The sequence below is a fragment of the Rhipicephalus sanguineus genome, chromosome 1 (genome assembly GCF_013339695.2).
Source record: "Rhipicephalus sanguineus isolate Rsan-2018 chromosome 1, BIME_Rsan_1.4, whole genome shotgun sequence".
Classification (NCBI taxonomy): domain Eukaryota; kingdom Metazoa; phylum Arthropoda; class Arachnida; order Ixodida; family Ixodidae; genus Rhipicephalus; species Rhipicephalus sanguineus.
In genome coordinates, this window is record NC_051176.1 from 32,200,963 (window position 1) to 32,218,549 (window position 17,587).

Consider the following 17,587-nt stretch of genomic DNA (forward strand, 5'->3'; position numbering starts at 1 on the left):
TTTCGCGTACACGGGAAAGCACTAGAGTCTCTTTGGCAGTGCAGTTTCCTACGTCAGCAGGCCGTCCGCAGCGTCCAGTGTGCATCAGTTTATGAGAATTCAGCTGTCCGTAATCGGCGGTGTGTTTTTTGCTACAGCAAGACATATTTCTTGTCCTACTGCCAGTACGTCGGATGTTGGTGCTGAACATCAATCAGACAATCTACATAATGATAATTTTGCGCACGCAACAAGAAGACACAGACGAAAAGTTCACAAGGACCAGCGCAGACTATCAACTGACCTTTATTCAATAAGAAGCCCCAATATGTACTTGCTACAAGCCCCACATGTTGCGTGCGCAAAATTATCGACTAAAGTGCGTTGGCGGGCTAGTTGGTTGTTCATGCTTAGTTTCTACAGCGCGACTGGACGCGGACGGAGAAGGAACACGCAAACACACACACAGCGCTGTGTGTGTGTTTGCGTGTTCCTTCTCCGTCCGCGTCCAGTCGCGCTGTAGAAACTAAGCAAAATTATCATTATGCAGCCAAATCAACTAGCCCGCCTTTCCGTTTTATTGCAGACAATCTACCGCGACACTTGAGCATTCATGAACGTAGTTCCAGACTCGAAAGTGGCTCAGGTGATTGAATGCCTCTCCTATTTTAGAAACGATAATCGGATAATCACTAATAACCACGAGAGACGACAAGGGGGAATGTTGATGTGGCAGTCGCAGACCTTAACTCCTCCCGAAGAACCTGAATACGCAATGTCCGCAAGAATACGCTGAAACTATAAGATACGGTGGTACAGCTGAAGAGCAGTAGGATGGAATTGCCGTCCTGATGAACTTGTGCCAAATTTGAGCATGGAAGGGAAAATTGCCTTAAGTGGAGTATCCGCTAAGAATACGCTGAAACTATAAGATATGGTGGTACAGCTGAAGACCAATAGGATGGATTTGTCATTCTGATGAACTTATGCCGAATTTGAGCATTGATGGGAAAATTAGCTTAATTAAGTGGAGTATCCGCTAAGAATACGCTGAAACTATAAGATATGATTTGAGGTAAAAAGCAGTAGGGTGTATTTGGCGTCCTGAGGAGATTGTGCCAAATTTGAGCATTGGAGGGAACGTTGGCTTAAGTCGGCTAGAGAAACGGCAGGTTTAAGGGAAAAACCGTCCTTCCCCCCTTCCAAAAAAAATGAAGATGGGTGGGTGGGTGTATAAACCGGATCGGCAAATTTACAAGCTTACAGCAATGGCATAGTGATGCCGCGTTCATTCGACGTCCATGTCTCCTCTAGCAGTCAAAAGTGTAAGCCAATCCCATCAGTAGTGCTATGGCACAATTTTTTTCGCTTTATTTGTCGGCAGTATTGCGGCGCGGTGGCGAGGATTTCTTGTACTGAGGCAATGAGCGAGTCATATTCAAATGTCCTCGCGACTCATGGGGCTCTATTGGCCCGTATTTCTGACGACGTCACCCTGTGTATGCATCATCAAGCATGATTGGTGTTGCGCGAGTAGCCTGCACACTAGGAAGAGGTAGCTGTATGAGAAGCCATCGTATTCTCATTAAAACACGTACGTATGTAAAATGTACAGCATTTGAGCCATTCTGACGAAACGCCGATCCCAGTAGGCGGATAAACAGAACACGTGACGGTCTTTCTAGCTAATTCATTGTTACCAAGATGCTGTCATGCGGGCCTGGTTGCTTCAGCTGACGTAATCGTTTTTGCTAAAAAGAAGAACAGAAAAGGAATCACGGAGGTTCGAGTTGTCCGTTTCTTTGAAATGGTCATTACTGAGACTTAGCGCAGCACGAACCAATGACAGGTGTGTAGTACAGTGGGCAGAATCTGAAGGGACACATTTGGGCGTTCACATTTATCTCGACGATTCCCGAGATGCGCGTTCTCTTGGGCAAGGAGCCTGCTCGTTGTCGCCGCAAGCTCACGGCCTTCCAAGGGTGCAGTTTGTGACCGCAGCGTAGGTCTGCGTGTAGATGAGGTCGCACACAGCAGCGTTGTTATCGTAGCTCATCTCAGCCATTTTGTATTCCGGGTTGATGGACACCTGCGCAGTCGATGAGAAAGACTGCTAACGAACTTCAAGGAGACCTGAAGACGCAAAATGGTAGAATTTCATTCTTAGGTAGAGCGCTGTTAAGAGAGATTTCTTGCGTTCATGCATGAATAGTCGATACTCAAAGCCGCATCTGGTGACCACAGTCGACGCGTCGAAAGGTCCTTATTTATGCTGTTTTTACTGCACGTCCAGTGCACCTACAGCACAGATTACGGTAAGTTTTCCCCTAACATCCGAAATGTGTCACTGACAGAGATGCTTTGCGTGACATTTTGCTCAAAATTCCATAGTTAATTTCATGGGTATCTAAACTTAATAATTAAAATTTTGCGAAACCTAACGAAAGGGCCAAGTTTGTACATTTATTCCGGTTGATAAGAGGTACTTTTGGATTTCGAAGGACTAAGAAAACTAGATTTAGTAAGCAAGTCTTCCTTCTCTGTGGTCGTAATGGTGCTAGTGCCATAAAGCGCGTTATTTTTTCCTTTGACTAGGTGGGTTGTTTCGCGTACAACAGCCGTCTCGATCTTTCGCTAATATACGTCAAAGGAAACGAGATGCCTTATGCATTTTAAAGAAAACTAATAATCTATTTTCTATTCACGAGGCCATTTTCATGCTTTGTAGAAAGCGAATACTCTATGGGTTATTTACTTTTGTCGTAATCTACAGAATGCTACTCTTATTTGGCTACCGAGGTACTTCACTTTCTCGCTCCCTCTTAGCGTAGGCGGATGTTTACACGCGAAAAAAAAAAAACGCTGCTGCGTAGCTAGTGACATAAGGGATCATAACCGGTCGTGGCCTGCTGAACTTAAACAGCCATATGGCCAGCTACACAGTTTTCCCCATAACAATATGTAATTAAACAGCTAACACTCGGCAGTGATTCAGCTTTTTGAACCAGCTTAGCCAGGTTGTATTTGCTGTCTGCTCTTAAAAGACGACACATGTAAACTCTTTAATTAAGTCATGGGGTTTTACGTCCCAAAACCACGATATGATTATGAGGGACGCCGTAGTGGAGGGCTATGGAAAATTTCGACCATCTGGTGTTCTTTAACATGCTCTTAAATCTAAGTCCACAGGCCTCTATCATTCCGCCTTCATCGAAATGCAGCCGCTGGGGCCGGGATTCGATCCCGCAACATCGCGCCAGCAGTCGAGCATCATAATCACTATATGACATTTCTTTCAACCTCTATGCCAAGCGATTTTCATGAAGTTCGTAAACCCCAAGAGATATTTACAAACTCAATGAAGCAGCTTCAATAAATCTGCATATGCTCTTTAAGGAACTACCGTCTCGCTGATGCGCACCTTGAGCGTGTAGTGTCCGTGAGGCACATCGGTCATGTCGACCCACTGGCAGTCGATGTTGTGTGCGTAGGTGTCGGTGCAGCCGACGGAGATTCCCTGGTCGCCGTAGTTTGCGCAGTTGTAGCGCTTGTCCACTCCGGGTTGGCACACGTTATCCTCGAGGCAAAAGCTCGCCTTGTGACCCTCGGCTACGCGCTGTCCGGCCACGTCCAGTACGTCGTAGTGAGCGAACACTTCCATCGAGTGGTAATGCCTGCGTGCACAAACGACTAAATACTATAGCAACGTGCGCGAGTGGTTTCAGTGTTCTGCATGTGCATGTCCAGAGGGAGCATGCAATAAATGTTCATAGAGTGCTTCCGGTTTTCATATGGCAGAACTCAGTGGCACCCGGCGTGCGTCCAGGTGAGAAAACGCATAGTGTCACGTGGTTGTGACGGCGAAAAAAAAAACGAAATGCAGCCAGTAAAGAGGAAACATTTTATTGGGCGAACTTGTGCCCAGTAAAAGTTCACTTAAAGCGCAGCAAAATCGGCAACCACAGATGATCAGGTCAGTGGTAAAGCGCGTCGGCATTTACACAGGTGGCAACGAATATTCCAGCGTTATCGCTGGTGGCCGCGTTAGTTCCAGGATGAACTCCAGTGTTCACGTTGTGAGCGTCATCTAATCAGAAGGGTCTAAAATAGTCGCGAAGGTTCTCATTCCAGCTCGGCCTGCTCAAGGCAGTAGTTACACGTGTAACATGTCCGTTACATAAAATTGGAAAAGTGCGCGTGGCATTGTCCCCCTGTGAAAAAGCATCGTCCCGATGCTCAAAACAGAACATGGGGGCGAAAAAAATGTATGCGTAAAGAAACAACAATAATAAAGAAAGGGAAAGTCCTCTGGTTGGCTCACGCGTACAAAACGGCTTCAAGCGCACGACGTGTGGACGACCTCAGGTCGTGAGCGGCGCCCCTGAGAGTTCGTAATACCGTCCTGGATGACCTCGTAATCCAGAGCGCCGAGTCGTCGAAGCACGTTGTATGGCCCGAAGCATCGCTGAAGAAGTTTTTCGCTGAGCTGGGACTGTCGGTCGTTTACTGGCCATTGATTCATAGGCGGGCAAGCTGTCGGGCTTCTTCAGCGCGCTGAAGGTAGAGCGCAACGTCCAAGTTGTCCTCTTCACTAACGGTCGGCAGCGTGGTGTCAAGCGTCGTTAAGGGGCTCCTTCCGTAAGCTAGCTTTAATGCGTCATGTGCGTTAGTTCTTGTACTGTCGTGTTGTAAGCGAAGGTTATGTACGGAAGGATGGCATTCCATGTCTCGTGTTCGACGTCGACGTACACTGCCAGCATGTCGGCGAGGGCTTTATTGAGCCGCTTGTTGAGGTTATTTGTCTGCGGATGGCAGGATGCCGACCGTCGGTGACTTGTCTCGCTGTATTTCAAGATCGCTTGCGTTAGGTCCGTCGTAAAACCCGTAGCTCCGTCTGTTATGAAGAATTCTGGTGCTCTGTTATGCAGCAGGACTTTTTCAACGAAGAATTTCGTTACTTCGGTGGCACTACCTTTAGGCAGAGCCTGCTTTCCGCGCAGCGGGTCAGGTAGTCCGTAGCTACGATGATGCACTTATTGCCTGAAGTTGACGCCGGAAATGGGTCCAGTAAGTCCATTCCGATTTGCTGGAAAGGTCTTTCAGGTGGTTCGATCGGCTGAAAAAAGCCTGTTGGCCGTGTCCCTGGTGTCTTGCGTCGCTGACAGTCTCGGTACGTCCTTACGTAGCGAGCGACATCGGCAGCCAGGCGCGGCCAATAGTTCTTTTCCTGTATTCTTGTGGGCGTGCGGTAAAAACCGAGGTGACCAGCCATCGCGTCGTCGTGCAGGGCCTGGATGACTTCTGGTCGCAATGCTGAAGTACCACGAGAAGGTAGTTGGCTCAGAAGTTTTTAAAATAACGTCGTTTTGCAAGCAAAACGATGCCAATCCTCGTCTAAATAATTTGGGTACAACGACGGTCTGGCCTTCTAAGTATTCTGCCAGAGACCTCCCGACTTCGCTGTTATTCCACTAAGTTCTCGGCACTTATGAGACCCAAGAGGTGTCGTTGTCAAGATTATCAAGGGATGGCGCGCCAACCGGTGCGCGGGACAAGCAGTCGGCATCAGAGTGCTTTCGGCCGCACTTGTAAACCACCCTGATAAATTCTTGAAGGCCGAGGCTCCACCATGCGAGGTGACCTGAAGTGTCCTTCAGATTGGCTAGCCAGCACAAGGCGTGGAGGCTGCTCACGACCTTGAAGGGCCTGCCGTGCAAGTAGGGGGGAAATTTCGACGTTGCCAAAGTTATGGCAAGGCACTCCTTTTTTGAGACTGACTGGCTAGCATAAGTCATCCATTCTTTGGACTAAAACAGCGCCGAGGCCTACACTACTTGCGTCGATATCGTTCTTCGTGACTTCGCTCGACGTCGTTCTTCGTGACTTTGTTCAAACGACGATAATCGACCACAGGGATCTGTCCTTCTTCTTCACTAATATTGCAAGGGACGCCTACGGACTCTTGGATGATCGTATGATTTCATCGCGCAGCATCGCGTCGACTTGTTTTGTGGCTTCTCGTTCTCACGTCGAAACTCGATAGGGGCTCTGACGTAGTGGACGAGCACTTTCTTCCGTTATGATACGGTGCTTGGGAAGTGGAGTTTGCGACGAAAAACAGTCATTGTACCGTTGGAGACGGCTTCATAGCTGTTTTTATTTGCAAATGGGAATGCAGTGGGTGATGTCGAACGTTGGTTCAAGTGTTCGGGTTACGATTGTGGTTTCGACAGCATCCGAGAAGGCGAAGGCATCGCTGACGGCTATAATTTCTTCTAGACATCGTCCTGCCCTTGTTGAGGTGTCTGTATTCGCGGCTAAAGTTTGTCAGTGTTACATTTCTTTTTCTTTCATGTAATCGAGCAATTCCGCGTGTGAACATTGCCTGGTCTATCAGCAGGTGTTCATCACTCTCAATAATGCCTTCTATACCAGCTGGTGTTTGTGTGCCGACTGGTATCATGAGGCTGGAGCGTGGTGGAATCCTCACTTGATCCTCGAGCACCTTAGAGGAACGATAACGCAGGTCTGTATCCTGCGGCATCGCTTTGTACGTTGATAGCGCTATCGTCTGGCTTCTTAACTTGACTTCGCCGTGTAGATTTAAGACCATGCCAAGGTTGACATCCCCCGAATACTGCTGCAGGGTTACGAAGCTCGCAGGATAAGTCCGGTTATCAATCGTGACTCATGTTGTGCAGATCCCAGCCAGCGTTATTAGGTTACCTCCAGCTGAACGGTTTTCGGGGCCTTCCAAGGCGGTCTTAACTTCCTTCAACTTCGTAGCGGAAGGCCCACTGATGACGGTGTAGTCGGCGCTGGTGTCAACCAGAGCGAAGACGTTGTGGCCGTCGATAAGCACGTGGAGGTCACTAGTTCATCGTCTGGCGTTATGGTTAGATTGTGGCGTCGGATCACGGCTACGTCAGCTTGTTCCGCTGCTGCTACGTCGCGTCTTCAAGTGTTCTTTCGGCGGCGAAGTTCTTTCTACAGGACACCGTTGGGTTGACGGCGTGTTCTGAAGATTTTGTCACAGCGTCGTCGGCGGTGACCGAGGATCTTCGGTATTGCGACGAACAGAACCGCGCCTCCATCGGTTGCTGCTTTTAGTTTTCCGGATACGGGCCCACTGATCGGCCCCGGACAGGACGGGTGTACTGCCGGCGCTTCGGTGAGATGTAGCGACTTGGCGAACGCGATCGGGAAGGTCATCGGGGCGTCCACTGCCCTCCTGCGAGGCAGTCGGCAATATCGCATGGTCGCTCACCTCGCTGTGGACGCGGTGCGTTAACAGCGAAGCGATAGAGTCCCATCTGGCAGCACTTGCAAAGACGATAGGTATGGCTGGCTTCTACGCAGTGGTAGCAGAGCGGGAGCTGGTCAAGGGCGCGCCATACGTCTGTCTTCCTAAGGGCGTAGCGCTGGCTGGCAGGTGGTAGGGTTCACAGGACGGTGGGGAGTCGGTGGTGACGGTGGTGTCTGGCGACGGCACTGCGGCGGTGCGGCTTGACATGGGAGTGGAGGAGGAGCGTGAAGGCGGAGTGCAGCAGCGCAGCTCATAGCTTGCGGAAGCGCTGGCTCAGGAATATCCAGTGAGTGCTGTATTTGCTCGCGTACAACGTCAGCAATCGAAGTCACTTCAGGCTGCGGAAAAGGTGAGCGCTTTCGCAGCTCCTCTCGCGCGATGGCTCGGATTGTTTCTCGCAGGTCGTCGGAGCCGAGCGCACGAACCGCTACGCTTTCTTGAATCGAGCGGCGATTGCACTGCCGGATGCGCCATTATAGCGTCTTCTCAATCGTCGTCACTTCAGAGAGGAATTTTTAGAGTGTCTGGGGTGGGTTCGCCATCAGCCCAGCGAAGAGTTCTTGCTTTACTCCTCGCATGAGAAAACGGACCTTCTTCTCCTCGGGCATGTCAGGGTCAGCGTGGCGGAACAGTCGGGGCATCCCTTCCATGAAAAGCACCACATTTTCGTTTGGGAGCCGGACACGGGTGCCGAGCAGAGCTTCGGCCCTCTCCTTGAGGACTACGCACGCGAAGGTGGCTAAGAACTTGAAGCGGAAAACGTCCCATAATGCCAGGGTCGATTCGTTGTTTTTGAACCATGTGCGAGCGGTGTGTTCCCAGGCGAAATAGACATGGCGTAGCGTGTCTTCGCTGCTCCAGTGGTTGAAAACGGCGACCCGGTCGTAGGCTTCCAGCCAGCTTTTCGCGTCTTCGACTGCTGATCCGCGGAAGGTTGGCGACTCCCTGGGCTGCCGGAGCAGGATCAATGTAGGCGGCGCAGGCCTTACCGTCCCTGCGGTTGAGGTCACGGTCATGGGCAGCCTGGTGTTCTTGGGAAGGAGCCCGCACTCTAACGGTAGTCCTTGCTGCCTGCGTCTAGCTCGATGATCCGCGATGCCTTTGGTGTCTTCTTGGCATGGGTCCGCATCACGGCTTTTCGAGGGCGTCCGGAACATCAAGATACCCCGCACCTTCACCAGATGACCAGTTCTTGTAACGGTGAAGAAAGCAATCGCAGCCTCTTTAGTGGGCGAACTTGTGCGCAGGAAAAGAATGGCACTCAAGGTGCATTGATATCGGCGCGCACAGTCGTCGAATGATCTGATCAGCAGTAAAGCACGTTGGAATTTATACACGTGCCATCGAAGATGTCAGTCTTATTATCATTGGTGGCCGGGTTAGTCCCAAAATAAACTCTACTTTTCGCGTTGGGCGCATAATCTTATCGGCAGATTATAAAATATTCCGGAATTCCCAGAAATTCGGGCGCGGTATGCGCAATGTATTGCTTACATCAAAATAGAAAAAGAAGAGCGCGTGAAGAAGAACGCGAGAAAGCATAGAGAGAGAGAGAGAGAGAAAGGCGGAAGAGCATGTCGCCCCCCTCCCTCCGAGAAAATGAAAGCTCTATAGCCTGTGACGAACACTGATATAGCGAATTATCGGTTACAGTAAACACCAACTTTAGTGTGCCACACTACATTTATTGAAATTTATTCTTCTCTATAACGAAACCGAAAACGCGAGGTGCAGCGAAGAAATATTTGGTTCACGCGAGGCTCAAAACTCGTATGGCATCATAAACAGCAAAATAAATATTGAAATATTGAAATAAATATCTACCGTTACAACGAATATCGGACACAACGTATGGTCCCGATGCTACATCGGTGTAACGAGGTCCTACTATATTCTATAGTATACCGTCACCTGAGTATAAATAACCAGCGCGTTAGATCCGTTGACCAGATTTTCGACGACTGACGATTTCACTCGGTGTTTCGTGAGCGGTCCTTGTTTTGCTGGACACAAGTTCGCCCAATAAAGAGTTCATTCTGTACGTTACGCTTGGGCTTGTCCTGTTCTTCACCGGCACAGTCACCCCACAATATACATAATCGAACCAGTTATTCGAACCAGAATATAATAGAACCAGTTATTCATCTTCGAATCGGGCAAAGGAGAATGTGATTAATGCCTAGCCGTGTAGCATACTATGCGAAGTTTATTCGCAGAATACTTGCAGCACACACAACTCTATGCAACGCAAGGTATTCGTACCACGGTTAACATGAAAATACAGCTTTGTCCCATAATATTTAAAGGCAGTTTAATATGCCACCTTTTTTTTGTCTGTACTGGTGCTGATCTATAGTGTAATAACGAGAAGGAACGAACACAGCTCGAGGTTTTTCTTTTTTCGTTGTTTTCGCGTTTCATTCCGCATGACGCAGTGCGCGACAAGAAACTTCCCCAAATGGAGCAGCGCACAGATTTTAGCTAACAGGCATCACGTAGATACACCTTCTTTTGCCCCGTAAAGAACATGTGCTCTCTCGCGAAATTTAAAGTGGCCGCAACACGTTGAACAAAGACGCAAATAAACGGCAAGGCTATGGAAGTAACCACCGCAATCAAGTGAGCAACGTCATTCCGGGGCCGCCGCGGCGTCCCTGTGGTTGCGCTGCTGGGCTGCTGACACGGACTTTAGCTGACACGAAATACGCGCGCTTTCGATCCCGGCCGCGGCGGTTTCATGTCGTTGGAGGCGAAATCCTAAAAGGCACGTGTACACTGTGAAGTGTCACTGCGCGTTAAGAAACCCAAGGAGGTCGAAATTATCCGCAGCCCTCCACTACGGCGTCTCTCACAGCCTTGGTCACTTTGCCCCGCCACGGTGGTCTAGTGGTTATGGCGCTCGACTGCTGACCCGAAGGTCGTGGGATCGAATCCCGGCCGCGGCGGCTGCATTTTCGATGGGGGCGAAAATGTTTGAGGCCCGTGTACTTAGATTTAGGTGCACGTTAAAGAACCCCAGGTTGTCGAAATTTCCGGAGCCCTCCAGTACGGCGTCTCTCATAATCATATCGTTGTTTTGGGACGTTAAACACCAGATATTATTATCATAGTGACTCCTGCAAACCAATGCATGCTTGTGTCGCAAGAAACAGCGGACCTCTCGTAAGATTATGTTACAGCCTTTACGTCATATGTGGAATGACGTTGCTGGCTGGCTGGCTTATCGGGCTTAATCTCCGAAAGTGACCAAGGCTAATAATAATAATAATATCTGGGGTTTAACGTCCCAAAACCACGATATGATTATGAGAGACGCCGTAGTGGAGGGCTCCGGAAATTTCGACAACCTGGGGTTCTTTAACGTGCACCTAAATCTAAGTACACGGGCCTCAAACATTTTCGCCCCCATCGAAAATGCAGCCGCCGCGGCCGGGATTCGATCCCACGACCTTCGGGTCAGCAGTCGAGCGCCATAACCACTAGACCACCGTGGCGGGGCCAGGAGTCACTATGAAAAGCGAACCAATACCTTGAAAAACTTAAATAAAAAAATTCGCCGCCATCCCGCACTGCGAACGTGAATGTCCAGCGAAGCTGTAGAAGCCACGACACACATTGATGGGGCTATGTTTTATTATTGCTTTATAGTAATATGGTAGTGATAATCGCTTTGTGGTCACTGTGCTAGACGGTCAATGGTTCCGCGATCATTTTCAGCAAGGCTAATTGTTCCTTTCGTACGACATTGTATTCACGCTGTCCTTCTGGCGTCTTTAATTTCTGTGGTCAATTCGTGGCAGTCTTAGAATGAAATGAATGAGTTGTTAGACGGGTCTCCATTTTATATGTGAAAGCCCGAAACACACGCGGGCAGAAGGGAGGGCCATTTCACGTCATTCGAAGCCCTCATGTGAAGTGCAGAGCCGCTGCAACCTAATGTTTACCGGGAACTCGTTGGAGGGTGCTCCTATTGTTCACAGGTGCCTTATCATCCAGCATGCGGTTTTGCTGCTTTTGTTGTTTTCTTTATTGAAACGAATACTGAGCTCTATGTATGCCTGATTGCAAATAAAGATATGCCGTTTGCCTGCAATTCTGAAAGGGCCCCAAAGCACCCAGAGGTGCAAACTTAGTTTTGGCGTTACAGTTGTGCACGAGCCTGCAGCGAACGCGTTCGTCGGCTCGTCTGTCCACCTATCCGAATGCCCTTCCTCAGCGTCCGAGGTGAAAACACAAGGAACGCGCGCATCTGCTAGCAGAGGTGCACGCGAGCGTCTGTTGGTGGTTTATAGGCCTGGCGTTTCGTTTTCAGTCCACGGAAACGAAACCGTTCGGTGGTACAGGTATACAGCTTCGCTGAAGAAAACGTGTTTGTTCGTCTACTTAAGGTGCAAAAGTTACTTCAAATAATTAAATACTGGGGTTTCACGGCCGACAACCTCGACCACATTAGGAGGCACTCCGTCCGTGCGTCCGTCCGTCCGCCTGGAGACGCCTACGCCTGGACGTAGTCCAGACGTAGGCGTCTCCTTAACTTGTCACTTACCAAAATTGACGTAGGGGTGTATGAGGGTATGCGAAACACGTTTAGCAGGTCATGATTAATGTGACATGGCTGTCGCGTACTTAATGAAACCCTTTCTTTCAATCACATGTGGCGCATACCCGATTACCATGGCTCTTGTAATACGGGTACGCGCCAGACGTTATTCATTGTCAATATCAACTCAGAAACAACGAGAAGGGACTTTGGAAATTTTAACTTGTTAAGAGCCTGTATCGCAGAAGGTGTGGTGCCGGCGTCGGGAACGTTGTCAGTGAGCGGAAAATCAGGTTGACGCAAAGAATAAATGCCGCGGTTCCAGCTGGAATCGAGCCCAGGCATACTGCGTGGCAGTCGATTATCAGAGCCACGCCAGCACTTGTAACTGCGTCGGGGATAGACCCTGTACAGGCGTCATGTCCGGGCAAATATCCGCTTTCATAACACTGTAATAAAAATTCCATATGTACTACTATGACTCCGCAAGCTACAGTCAACCATTGCTTGGCTCCGGAGGTGTACGCCGATAACCGCTCCTTATGATATGGACATCATCGCACCGTAGCGGGCACATACCTTTCAATGAAACTTACGTCTATGCTCTAACGTGAGTACCGACGTTACGTCGGAGTGCTAGCCATGGTCGTCAGTCTAGCCGATGTGTTTGGTAAGACCACGATATGCGCACAACTAATCAAAGTGTGGGTGTTAAGGACGTCTTAGTCGAAATAAAAAAGACGAAATGGACATGGGCGGGGCATGTAGCGCGTAGGCAAGATAACCGCTGGTCAATAAGTGTAACTGACTGGATTCCAAGAGAAGGAAACGGCGTAGGGGGAGACAGAAAGTTAGCTGGGCAGATGATATTAAGAAGTTTGCGGACATAACATGGCAGCAAACAGCACAGGACCGGGTTGATCGTCGGAACAGGGGAGAGGCCTTTGCCCTGCAGTGGGCGTTGTCAGGCTGATGCTGATCATGAATCGAAGTGCAGAGAGACGTCGATCCACCTCGCAACGCGGAGTTCAAAAACAAATAAAAAAAAAGAAAAGAGGAAATGCGGCATAGGCTGCTACTCGCTTCAAGTTTCGCATAACAGTCACTCCCACAATGCGTGGGATCTGCCTTAATTTTTTTTTCAGCATTTGACCTCCATCGAAATGCGACAACTGCACCGTCCTGTATTCTGACACCGCGACCGTTTCTTTAGCAACATAGTGGCATAACCGCTCATTCGTCACGGCAGGTTAATAAAATCGCCATTATGGAAATTGTATAGCAACTCGACAATATCTTGAAAGTAAAGAAGGGGAGGCGCGAAATAAACAGGGACATACCAACAAGCCCAAATGGCGGTTTTGCTACAGCTCGACAATATTTTCATTAAATATTTACGAACTTTTCCACATAATTTCTTTCTTTTCGCTGTTTGCAGCCGAATTCATAACGGTTTCTAGTTTCTGAGGCAAAACTGAACCCTAAAACAACGTGAGCATCACCATGGCAAGTGTATTGAAAAAGAAAGAGAGCCCGCTAGGAGCAAATTCTTACGCATGGTATAGGTCTGTGTATGACCACGACCATAAGCTGTGTTACCGAGCAAATGCGGCGGCTCTGAAGGATTGGCCGATTTGGTGACGTCAGTATAAAAAAATTAGTGCGTTAGAAAAAGAACGAACCCAGCACAACAATAGGCATACCAATAAAAAAAGAAGCCCACAGAACACTCCACTTAAGCATTACCCCTCAATTTTTTTATCATACTCGCCGCCGCAGTTATCACGTGGATGTGCATCCTACATGCTGAGTCAGCATTAAGTTGCATCAATGATACTGAGTAAAAGCAACGGGACAGAGAGTACGTAACAAACTGCTCACATGTGGCAGGAGTGCCAGATCCAGGCGTGCTTCGGCAAGAAAGGCATGAACTCAGCCGTGCCCACGTTCGCCACGCGAACTGTGAAGCGAAGCAGGCGCCGACTCTCGTACAGCCAACCTGCATCGTGACCGTGGTTTGAAAGACAGGTAAGACAGCAAGGCTTGGGAGGACCACACCTATTCGCTTCGTGCCTATAGAAGTCGCTTCACATATTGACCGGAGAAACAATTACAGTAAACGCATTATTAATCAATTAAATTATGAGAATGACAATTATTATAGCGCAAAAACAAGACGAAGACAAAAGGTACACGAAGACGAGTGCTAACTTCCAACTTGGTTTATTGTGCAGAAGACGAAAATATATAGGTGGCACGTGGTTGTGCCACCTATATATTTTCGTCTTCTGCACAATAAACCAAGTTGTGCCACTTATATATTTTCGTCTTCTGCACAATAAACCAAGTTGTGCCCACTTAGATATTTTCGATCTTCTGCAGCAATATAACCAAGTTGTGCCACCTCATATATTTCGTCTCTGCAAATAAACCAGTTATGTGCCACCTTATATATTTCTCGGTCTTCCTGCAGCACATAAACCAAGTTGTTGCCACTTACTATATTTTCGTCCTTCTGCACAATAAACCAAGTTGTGCCACTTATATATTTCGGTCGTCTGGGGCACTAATAAACCAAGTTGTGCCACCTATATATTTGTCGTCTTCTGCACAATAAACCAGTTGTGCCACTTATATAATTTCGATTCGTCCTGCACAATAAACCAAGTTGTGCCCACTTATATATTTTCGTCTCTGCCAATAAACCAAGTTGGTGCCACCTTATATTTTCGTCTTCTGCACAAATTAACAGTTGCTGGCCACTTATAGTTCGTCTGCGCACATAACCAAGTTGTTGCCACTTATATAGTTTTCGTCTTCTGCATCAATAAACCCAAGTTGTGGCCACCTTATATATTTTCGTCTTCTTGCTACAATAAACCAAGTTGTGCCACTTATATATTTCGTGTCTTCTGCACAATAAACCAAGTTGTGCCACCTATATAGTTTCGTCTTCTGCACAATAAACCAAGTTGTGCACTTATATATTTTCGTCTTCGCACATAAACCAAGTTGTGGCCACTATATATTTTCGTCTTCTGCACATAAACCAAGTGGCCACTTATATATTTCGTCTTCTGCACCATAAACCAAGTTGTGCCACCTATATATTTTCGTCTTCTGCACAATAAACCAAGTTGTGCCACTTATATATTTTCGTCTTGCACCAATAAACCAAGTTGTGCACATATTTTCGTCTTCTGCCAATAAACCAAGTTGTGCCACTTATATATTTTCGTCTTCTGCACAATAAACCCAGTTGTGCCACTTATATTTCGTCTTCTGCACAATAAACCCAGTTGTGCCACCTATATATTTTCGTCTTCTGCACAATAAACCAAGTTGTGCCACTTATATACCTCTTCTGATCACAATAAACCAATTTGACTTATATATTTCGTATCTCTGCACAATAAACCAAGTTGTGCCACTTATATTTTCGTCGTCCTTCTGCACAATAAAACCAAGGTTGTGCCACTTATATATTTTCGTCCTTCTGCACAATAAACCAAGTTGTGCCCACTTATATATTTCGTCTTCTCTGCACAATAAACCAAGTTAGGTGCACAACCGATATGTTTTCGTCTTCCTGCAGCAATAAACCAAGTGTGCCACTTGTATATATTTTCGTCTTCTGCACAATAAACCAAGTTGTGCCACTTATATTTTCGTCTTCTGCACAATAAACCAAGTTGTGCCACTATATATTTTCGTCTTCTGCACAATAAACCAAGTTGTGCCACTTATATATTTTCGTCTTCTGCACAATAAACCAAGTTGTGCCACCTATATATTTCGTCTCTGCAACAATAAACCAAGTTGTGCACTTATATATTTTCGTCTTCTGCACAATAACCAAGTTGTGCCACTTATATTTTCGTCTTCTGCACAATAAACCAAGTTGTGCCACTTATATATTTTCGTCTTCTGCACAATAAACCAAGTTGTGCCACTTATATATTTTCGTCTTCTGCACAATAAACCAAGTTGTGCCACTATATATTTTCGTCTTCTGCACAATAAACCAAGTTGTGCCACTTATATATTTTCGTCTTCTGCACAATAAACCAAGTTGTGCCACTTATATATTTTCGTCTTCTGCACAATAAACCAAGTTGTGCCACTTATATATTTTCGTCTTCTGCACAATAAACCAAGTTGTGCCACTTATATATTTTCGTCTTCTGCACAATAAACCAAGTTGTGCCACTTATATATTTTCGTCTTCTGCACAATAAACCAAGTTGTGCCACTTATATATTTCGTCTTCTGCACAATAAACCAAGTTGTGCCACCTATATATTTTCGTCTTCTGCACAATAAACCAAGTTGTGCCACTTATATTTTCGTCTTCTGCACAATAAACCAAGTTGTGCCACTTATATATTTTCGTCTTCTGCACAATAAACCAAGTTGTGCCACTGTGCCACCTTATATATTTCGTCTTCTGCACAATAAACCAAGTTGTGCCACTTATATATTTTCGTCTTCTGCACAATAAACCAAGTTGTGCCACTTATATATTTTCGTCTTCTGCACAATAAACCAAGTTGTGCCACTTATATATTTTCGTCTTCTGCACAATAAACCAAGTTGTGCCACTTATATATTTTCGTCTTCTGCACAATAAACCAAGTTGTGCCACTTATATATTTTCGTCTTCTGCACAATAAACCAAGTTGTGCCACTTATATATTTCGTCTTCTGCACAATAAACCAAGTTGTGCCACTATATATTTTCGTCTTCTGCACAATAAACCAAGTTGTGCCACTTATATATTTTCGTCTTCTGCACAATAAACCAAGTTGTGCCACCTATATATTTTCGTCTTCTGCACAATAAACCAAGTTGTGCCACTTATATATTTTCGTCTTCTGCACAATAAACCAAGTTGTGCCACTTATATATTTTCGTCTTCTGCACAATAAACCAAGTTGTGCCACTTATATATTTTCGTCTTCTGCACAATAAACCAAGTTGTGCCACTTATATATTTTCGTCTTCTGCACAATAAACCAAGTTGTGCCACTTATATATTTTCGTCTTCTGCACAATAAACCAAGTTGTGCCACTTATATATTTTCGTCTTCTGCACAATAAACCAGTTGTGCCACTTATATATTTTCGTCTTCTGCACAATAAACCAAGTTGTGCCACTTATATATTTTCGTCTTCTGCACAATAAACCAAGTTGTGCCACTTATATATTTTCGTCTTCTGCACAATAAACCAAGTTGTGCCACTTATATATTTTCGTCTTCTGCACAATAAACCAAGTTGTGCCACCTATATATTTTCGTCTTCTGCACAATAAACCAAGTTGTGCCACTTATATATTTTCGTCTTCTGCACAATAAACCAAGTTGTGCCACTTATATATTTTCGTCTTCTGCACAATAAACCAAGTTGTGCCACTTATATATTTTCGTCTTCTGCACAATAAACCAAGTTGTGCCACGTATATATTTTCGTCTTCTGCACAATAAACCAAGTTGTGCCACTTATATATTTTCGTCTTCTGCACAATAAACCAAGTTGTGCCACTTATATATTTTCGTCTTCTGCACAATAAACCAAGTTGTGCCACTTATATATTTTCGTCTTCTGCACAATAAACCAAGTTGTGCCACTTATATATTTTCGTCTTCTGCACAATAAACCAAGTTGTGCCACTTATATATTTCGTCTTCTGCACAATAAACCAAGTTGTGCCACTTATATATTTCGTCTTCTGCACATAAACCAAGTTGTGCACTTATAT

At 46.5% G+C, this 17,587-nt stretch overlaps 1 protein-coding gene across 1 annotated transcript in view; it reads right to left on the reverse strand.

Moving 5' to 3' along the window:
- Window positions 1-515: 515 nt before the first annotated feature.
- The window catches only part of LOC119390224 (lysyl oxidase homolog 3), a 79,783-nt gene continuing 62,711 nt past the window's right edge, over window positions 516-17,587 (reverse strand). The window contains exons 7-9 of the mRNA XM_037657794.2: window positions 13,707-13,824; window positions 3,401-3,653; window positions 516-2,068 (exon numbers count right to left, since the gene is read on the reverse strand). Coding sequence (XP_037513722.1) covers window positions 1,946-2,068; window positions 3,401-3,653; window positions 13,707-13,824 — 494 coding nt within the window. The 3' untranslated portion in view covers window positions 516-1,945. The remainder of the gene's footprint in view (window positions 2,069-3,400; window positions 3,654-13,706; window positions 13,825-17,587) is intronic.